Raw genomic sequence first — 9018 nt, forward strand, 5'->3', positions numbered from 1 at the left:
CTCTCCCCCCCACTTTCCCCTTTTTCCCCTCCCTCTCCCCCCTTCCCACTAAGGACAAGCGATCAGGGGGAAAAGAAGGACGGAGAGAAGAGAGTTGGAAAAATTAAAAATGTTTTACTAATGCTACTGATAAGAATAGAGAAAATAATACAAAATATACAAAACCAATCTTGAAAGTCTCAGCAACTGCAGAGCCGGCAATCAAAGTCCTGGATTGGACTCTGCAGCCAACCGGAGCTGGATTCAGTCTGTCACTAGGCCTCAGTTCGCAGGGACGACCAGCAAGGTCCTCTCCTAATGTTTGCCATAAGGAAAAGGGACGAAGAAGGGCAAAGAGGAAAGGGACGAGATCCTCGTGATCTCCCACTTTTATATGAAGTATTCATGTGAATGGAACGTTATACACAGTTGGTCAGTTTCTTGGTCACCGGTTTCTTGTTGCCCCTCTCGTGAGATGTCCATCCATGCTTATCAATAACTTTGCATTCCATTGCTATGTTTACCAAAACATGTATCTTGTTCTCCAGGAAAATGCAGCTAATATGAAGGCTTTAGCTGACAGGCAAATTCACTAAAAGAGAAACTTGTTTTTTAACAAAACCAGGACAGCATTTCACTCAGCTTTTATGCAACCCCAGAAATCTCGCATGCCCTTGAACTTCAGAGTGAGGCTAAAGTAGCGATTTAAGCTTTGCCTCCCCAGCCCTAACCCACCTCCATTCCTCATCCTGCAACAAAAAGATCATGGCTGGGGCAAGAAACTGCAAAAAACTTCTTTACTTTGAGGGTGCCAGAGCACTGGAACAGGCTGCCCAGAGAGGTGGTGGAGTCTCCTTCTCTGGGGACATTCAAGACCCGCCCAGACACTTTCCTGTGCGATCTGCTCTGGGTGAACCTGCTTTAGCAGGTGGGTTGGACTAGATGATCTCCAGAGGTCCCTTCCAATTGCAACCACTCTGTGATTCTGTATTCTGGCCTCTGGCAAGCATGGCACAAGACTACCATGACAGGGACCCCCTCCTTGGACACCCAGCTGCTCTCCCCTGCTCCCAGATGCCCCTCAGCTGCATCCCTGACCATCCCTGAGGCCTCGGTGAGGGAGGTGACTCCCTCGCTGCCAGGCCTGCCCTGTGCTCAGCCGGCACCATCTCCCTGGGCCACCTGCCCCTTAACATCTCTTGGCCAACTTGCCGCCATATTGCCCCAGGGCAGATCCATACCCACCTCAACCACAGTGCGGGCACTGAGGTGTTTTTTTTGTTTTAATAACGATGTTTTGAGGGCACACCACTCCACATGTGATTTTTAATCCTTGGGAAAGCTTGGCGGGACCACCCAGCTGCCTCACAGTGCCTCAGGCTGTGGAAGGGCTGAGGCGAGAGAGAGGGAGGACTGGCTGACACGCCAGAAGGCTGTGCTGCCATCCAGTGAGAACTGAACAGGCTGGAGAGTTGGGCGGGGAAAAATTTAATGAAATATAACAAGGGAAAGTGTAGAGTCTTGCATCTGGGCAGGAACAACCCCAGGTTCCAGTATAAATTAGGGAAGGAGCTGTTAGAGAGCAGTGTAGGGGAAAGGGACCTGGGGGTCCTGGTGGACAGCAGGATGACCATGAGCCAGGACTGTGCCCTTGTGGCCAGGAAGGCCAATGGCATCCTGGGGTGTATTAGAAGGGGGGTGGTTAGTAGGTCGAGAGAGGTTCTCCTTCCCCTCTACTCTGCCCTGGTGAGACCACATCTGGAATATTGTGTCCAGTTCTGGGCCCCTCAGTTCCAGAAGGACAGGGAACTGCTGGAGAGAGTCCAGCGCAGGGCAAGAAAGATGATGAAGGGAGTGGAGCATCTCCCTTATGAGGAAAGGCTGAAGGAGCTGGGTCTCTTTAGCTTGGAGGACACTGAGGGGTGACCTCATTCATGTCTACAAATATATGAAGGGTGAGTGTCACGAGGTTGGAGCCAGGCTCTTCTCGGTGACATCCAATGGTAAGACAAGGGGTAACGGGTTCAAACTGGAACACAAGAGGTTCCACTTTAATTTGAAAAGAAACTTCTTCACAGTGAGGGTGACAGAACACTGGAACAGGCTGCCCAGGGAGGTTGTGGAGTCCCCTTCTCTGGAGACATTCAAAACCCGCCTGGACACCTTCCTGTGTAACCTCATCTAGGTGTTCCTGCTCCAGCAGGGGGATTGGACTGGATGATCTTTTGAGGTCACATCCAACCCCTGACATTCTGTGATTCTCTGACCAGCCGTGGCCGCGGCGCTGGTGGAGGGGGCGCTGCCTGGCCGCGCCTGCAGAGGAAGTCCGGGAGGGGAAGTGAAACCGAAATGCGCAGCGTGGAGGGCGGGGAGAGAGGAGGGGCGTACCCGCGGCCTCTCCGTCCGCCGCGGCACTGCCCGCCGCGCCGATGTCCCACAGGGCGCCGAGGGGGCAGGAGGAAGAGGAGGGGGGCGCGGGGGAGGGAGCGGCGAGGGGCAGCCAGGCGCGGCCCAGGAGCCACCCGGAGTCCGCGGCGAGCGGCGGCAGGAGCCAGGACCGGCATGAGAGGAAACGGAAGCGGCAGGAGGCGCAGCAGCTCCAGAAGCTCCAGCACCTGGAGTCCTTGTAAGGAGCGCAGGAGGGGAGGCTGCCCGGGGGGCTGGAGGTCGCGCAGCCCCCGGGCCCCGCTCGGCCGCTCCCCGCTCTGCCCCGTCGGCATTTGGGACGCGTTTCCAGTGCAGGGTTGGGGGGCAGTGGGGGTGATTTGTTTTTTATTTTGTCCCTGGCCCCGCGGAAGGCTGGGGCTTGTTCCCTTCCCGCCGCGGCTGCTCCGGCTCCGTCACATTTGAAAAATATGACCCATTTTTACACATAAGTGCAAACATGCTTGGTGACTTTATTGCGATTTCTTCGGGGGAAAATGCGTCTTTTCCAGGTTCCTAGGACTCTGGGAGTTGCAGCATAGACGCAGAGGTTCGGCTGGTTTTCACTAGAGTGGATTTAAATTAAAAAAAGAAAAGATAAAAAGGTTTGCCATTTGTCTAATGACTCCATCGGTAGCGCACAGTGCTGTGAAAGGTTTATGTTATTCCATTGAAAGGGATTTTAATGGAATAAAAAGATCAGAAGATTCACAAGAACATAATTTTTTCCTTTCCAAGTGAAAGTAAAAATGTTTGTTATGAAACATACCAAACAGCACTCAAAAAGTTATTGTTATAAAGACCATTTCATAGCATCTTGTCATTCAACTCCTAAGCACATGACCTTTCTTATTTGCTTTGCTCTATGTAGCACCTGCTTTCTATTTGGATTTTAATATATTTTATATCTACTATTAACTCAGGAGAAATGCTGCAGGAAAGATGATCCATAAGGTTCTGTCTTCAGGCTTAATACACAGAGAGAAGAAGATGAAGTTATTATTATATACTAGATTTGGCTGGCAAAGCTAGATGTAGGGAATGGTCTGACTTGACATTTTCAGCTGAATGTGTGTATGATTCAGCAATGCTGGAGGGAAGAAATTTGTGTCAGGGAGATCTTGGGGAAGGGTGCTACAGAAAAAGAGAATTGTGCATTTGTGGTAAGGTAAGCTGAATTGGATGTGCCACACATCCCTGTAAAGCAGTGCATTGAAAGTGGTTGTTCCCCCACAAGAATATGCATCTGAAGGATGGTTGCAAGAGATGTGTGTGATGACATGACATTGTGTCAGTCTGCTTGCACCCGGGTATCCGTGTTCTGCTATAGCTCTTAGTGATAATTGGTTGAGTAAAATTTAAGGGGAAATGTGAGGTGAAGGTTTTAACTCTATACCATTGAAAGAGTGTGTTTTCTCAATTTATTTGTCTGTGCTAAGCTGCAGAGTAACGACATTTCTATTGCTTTTCAGCTATGAGAAACCTCCCCCAGGGCTAATTAAGGTTGGTAAATGTAATACAGTCAAATTTTAGCATCACAAGGGATTTTCACACAACTTGTCTTTTAGCCATTTATCTTAAGTGTCTACATTGCCTATATAAATTACAGAGAGAAATAGGTGCTTCCAGGGGAAAACTCAGGGCTTCTTAGTTACAAGCCAACCTCTTTGACTTGGTGAATCTGGAGTGAAATGCCCAGAATCAAACACGATAATACCAGATCTGTCCTCACCTCTTAGCATGCACAACTAATGCAGTATTTAATAGCGTGGATAGTGGGGAGTCTTTTATGGTGAAGCAGATTTTCACTTTGAATGACATCTTTTCAGGATTCTTCTCCATTGCTTTTGCTCAAGTAATAGTGTAAAAATACTTTCATAATGAGTATTGCTTTTGACAAATCTATATACTTAACCCATAATATAGTGCTTTTACCCTAAAAAATACTGCTCTGTGTTGTAAAGGTTGTTTTTGTTATGTCTTGTTAGCAGAAAAAGTAAAATCTCTGCTTGTCTGTTAAGTTTTCATTTATATTATTTATTTGCATAAATTACTAAAATAGGTGGGGAGTAATTGAATTAATAGGGCAACGTAGTTCAGACTGGAAGATTCAAGGGTGAGGGAAAAAGAATATGACTTGGTACTGTTAAAAGGGTCAGGTATTTTGGATCCTTTATGTGTTACAATAAAAAGAAATGTTACAGGGGAAATAGGTTCCATATTAAGTGAAGGCTTGGACACATGAAGTATTAATTTTTACAAAGTTATTAAAAAAATAATTATTGTCCTTCTCTTTTTTCCATAGGAGAATGAAACAAAACCAGAAGACTGCATACCTGATGTACCAGGCAATGAAAGTGCACGAGAATTCCTGGCACATGCCCCAACAAAAGGGCTTTGGATGCCTTTGGGAAAAGAAGTCAAAGTCATGCAGTGTAAGGCTGAAAACATTGCAGATATCATTGGACCTTCGTATAGCCATCCGTTTACTCTGGGGGAGGGCAGAATGTCTGGTGGACAGATGGCGAGTTTCAGGTAGTTTGGCATCATATTAATATAAAAGCACTTGAAGGCTGCATTCTATGGGTGTTATATTTATCAACATAATACTTGTATCTATTTATTTGTTTCACCCAGTTTAAAATATTTTCCATAAATATGCCTTTTTAAAAAATTTTTGTCTGATCTGACTAAGAGATGCAATTCACTGCTGCTGCTTTTTTTTTAAAGGTTGGAGGTGTAAACGTTATGGACACAGAACAGGAGATAAAGAATGCCCGTTCTTTATTAAAGGCAATCAGAAATTGGAACAATTTAGAGTAGTGAGTACAAATCCTGCAGTATCATTGCTTGTATTTTTTAATATTGATGATGCATAATCTTGCAAATGAAAAGTAGCCTGTTGGATGATGCTTTATTAAGGACTTTTCCTCTGTCTCTAGCATAATATAGATGCCGAAAATCTCCTAATAAAGAAAAAGCTACAGATGTGGTTGGATATTTGACTACTTTGCAGAAAAATCTACTCTTCAAGAGGAAAATTAGTAATTTTTACATTTAAATTGGAAATCTTCAAGAACCTGTTTCAACCATTATATTCAGTTTTTGTGATTAAAATCTCAACGTAACAAACATTTTTAGTCAAGCTTGAGCTGCCCACATTACAGCTGCTTCAAGCCTTCTGCTCTCACTGTGAGCAACCACATCATGATGCCCGTTGTCTAGGTCTGTAATCCAGTCATTGTCTACAAGTCTGATCTCTTGCTACATGAGGCTACATCTCAGTTCTGCGCATCCTTTCTGCGTGACCTCTTTTAACTTTTCCTGTTCCTCTGTATTGTTCACTTGTATTTCAAGCTCTCATCACTTTGTTTCTTATGTCCTCATTTCTGTCCTTGAGAAATGTACTCTGGACTCATTCTGATTGTATGCTACTGCAAAGAGTATTTTTAGCCCTCTCTGATGACCAGATTGCCTCTATTCTCCATTCTCCCTCAGGCTTCTCTGTTGTATCAAACTCTTGCTGTGTGTCCAAGGCCCCTCATGGTGCATTCCCAACGTCTTTCATTTGCTACTGACACTTTAATTCCCACTTCTGGTCAGCGTCTGATATCTCCTCTCTGTTGAACTTGTTTGCTTAGTCTTCCAACAGAAATTATCACCCTGTCTTTTTGCTGCGTTCTTGCATGGCACGAATTCACCTTAAATATCCGCAGTGTTTATTTGTTATCTTCCATCACAACTACCTTTTGCTGCAATGCCTGTTTAATTTAAAAATAATGAATTTAAGAGCCAGCGATAGTAGTGCATAGCATGCTAAGACAACTCCAGCTTTATTATCCGCTTGTCTTATATTCCTTGCTCCTGTGTTTGCATCCAAGTTTTTAAAATATGCTTTAAGGTCATAGCTCATTATTTTGAACCTCAATATTCCATCTATGACTAGCTACTCCTATAGTACATGTAGAGGGTTCTCTTAACTGTGATTGGAGGAGAGAGGTAGTGTACCCGAGGAGGGTCCCCTTCATTCGTGATGTAACTAGATAAGCTTTTCCCAAAGAAAAAAAAAGTGCAGATTAACAATGTTAAGTCTGAGAGTATACTTGTGAATTAAGAGCTTGTTAAGTGTATCTCTTCTTTTGATGAAAGCCTCTTGCACTGGGTTGCTTTGGTTTATTTTTTTTAGGAAATACAACGGTCAGTGATAAATACTTGTCTTTACCAACACTGGATTTTCTGTTTTCCACTTTAAAGGCACATGAAGATCCAATGTATGATATCATAAGGGAAAATAAACGTCATGAAAAAGAAATGAGGTAAGTGTGACTGTAGTAAACTGAATTTTCAATTCATTTTTCATTCTGCTAACGTGATACTAATGTATAGGTTAAATTTTGGTGTAAGTTACCCTTACCAACTTAGAACATTTCTGATGGCAGTTCATGTTGGCAAAGACTAATGGATTTCTGTTTTCTCAGTAATCATGCAATAGTACTTCCTACCTCTTTTATTGTATTAGCTTCAATATTTCTTCCCAAAACAAAGTTTAAAGAGGAGTTATATTCATTTAGTTTTGTTTCAGGCCTGAAAAAACAGGTTTGGGTGGTTTTTTTTTTTTTTAAATTGGGTACATCAAAGTGCCATCAGTAGACACAACAGGGTAGATTTAGAAAATTAGTTCTAGGCACCTGATGTTATTCTTCATGTGAGGTCCTTATTCAATATATAAAGCAGCAGAGTTTTTTAATGCTTTCTTACTTGAACTGCATCAATGAGATAACTGAACAAACTATAGATGGCCCATAGAGTGGTACTGCTGCTGCCCTTGGGGAGGATGCTGAAAGCAACAATAAAAGAAGCAAATAGTTTGTCCCAATTTGCCAGTAATCCGTGAAAGTTCAAAGGAAAAGTGCCTATCAGAAATACCTCTGCATCTAAAGCAGAATCTACTCCATCAACTTCATCAACATCTCTTTATCAGCAGGGCATTGAATGTCATAATACCATAATCTGAATATGCATCTGTGTATGGGGAAGCATAGAACTTCTTGCGGTGGTCTTTATCAGTCTGTGAAAACTGCAATGGGGACGTAACTCAGAAAAAGAGGAAGTGTCCCCTGTCCCTTTGCATGCAGCTTCAATTTCTCACGCTAGGAAGGAAACAGGTGAAAACTAGAATAAATTATTAGAGGTAGAGGAGAGCTGGACAGTATTCTTATTCACATTTTTTAAACTCAGGATACAGCAACTGAAGCGGCTCCTGGAAGACTCTACCTCAGAAGATGATAGCAGTGATGAGGATGATGAAGGTGGCAGCAGCTCCACTTCCTCAGAATGTAGAGATAAACACAAGAAAAAAAAGAGGAAGAAGGAAAAGAAAAAGAAAGAAAAGAAGAAAAAGAAAAAGAGAAAGCATAAATCATCTAAATCTAATGAGAAGTCAGAATCTGACTGACAGGAGTCACCTGCTGCATGCTTATTGACCTCTACTTGTGAACTGATCAAAAGGAGGAAGAAACCACCAGAAAGGGCTTTAATAAACTCAGAACATACAGATGGCTACATATAACATCCTACACTGGCTGTGCTCTTCTGCCTCTTTGCAGTGCTGCAGCCAGAAAGAAAAGAGGTGCAGTCAATGATAATCAACCATATATTTACACTGTAAAACATGTGCTGAGGCTCATCCATCGTGGTCACATTGGGCCTCTGAGTTGCCACATGTGACTCTTGGCAGAACACAGTGATTACCAAGATAGCACCAACAAATCTGCAGAGTTCAGCAGACTGTCCATTGAAGTGTCTTTTCTTCTTGAAGTTATTTTATTATATACAAAGCCTCATTGTAACAGGACTGCAGTTTGTACCATGCAGAGCACTGAGAGTTCACTTGCAGTGCTTACACTAAGCAGGTTGTACTGTATTGTTGTTCTCTGCATGCTGCCTATATGCTGAAGTTCAGTGTATCCTAGTACTGGCAGCTAGGGAAATAAAGAGCATTACTGAAGGTGAAAACATTAATCAAGGTCATTTACTTTAAGACAAAACTGCAGCATCAGCAAGACTTGGGTTTTTTTGTGTAGAAAAATTGCATCATCATCACTATTAATACACACAGTTCTGCAGGACCTGAAGTGTTCTCCAGACCCTAGGAGTGAGATCTAAGTGTAATGATGTCAGATGTTCAACTTTACTGTAAAGAGGTAGTGGTTTCTGTTATCTAAAAAGTGGGTTTTCATGTTAGAAATGAAAAAGATTAATTTCTACATACACTTCAGTATCAGTTGTTTTGATACATTTGAGGTTGTTTTTGTTTTTTTTTTTTCCTTTTAAAAAGGCCTGGCAAAATAAATTCCAACTTATTTTTTATGTTCTGTATAATTATTTTATGTAGTAATACTTTATGAATCATCCCACAAGAATATAAATGTTGAAGGCTTCCAAATTCTTTTTAACTATATACACATAAGCTACAGAACAATAAAAAAGAACTTGTAAGCAGAAAGAAGGGAATGTTTTGGGTACTTGACTTTGTGGACTCACCACACTTCTGTTTTGCATAATCTTGCAGGCAACTAGAAAGATTGAGATAGCTATAAAATGCCATAGAGTAAG

General features: G+C 42.8%; 1 protein-coding gene across 1 annotated transcript; it reads left to right on the top strand.

Moving 5' to 3' along the window:
* Positions 1-2408: 2408 nt before the first annotated feature.
* On the top strand, positions 2409-8772 carry RP9 (RP9 pre-mRNA splicing factor; the record flags this gene model as incomplete). The annotated part of the gene is made up of 6 exons (XM_082043947.1): positions 2409-2605; positions 3876-3906; positions 4709-4838; positions 5134-5225; positions 6658-6719; positions 7642-8772. 6 exons carry the CDS (start codon positions 2409-2411, stop codon positions 7856-7858), a joined length of 729 nt encoding a protein of 242 aa, XP_081900073.1. The 3' UTR covers positions 7859-8772.
* Positions 8773-9018: the final 246 nt, after the last annotated feature.

Source organism: Streptopelia decaocto (genome assembly GCF_964273445.1).
Source record: "Streptopelia decaocto genome assembly, chromosome: 2".
Lineage (NCBI taxonomy): Eukaryota > Metazoa > Chordata > Aves > Columbiformes > Columbidae > Streptopelia > Streptopelia decaocto.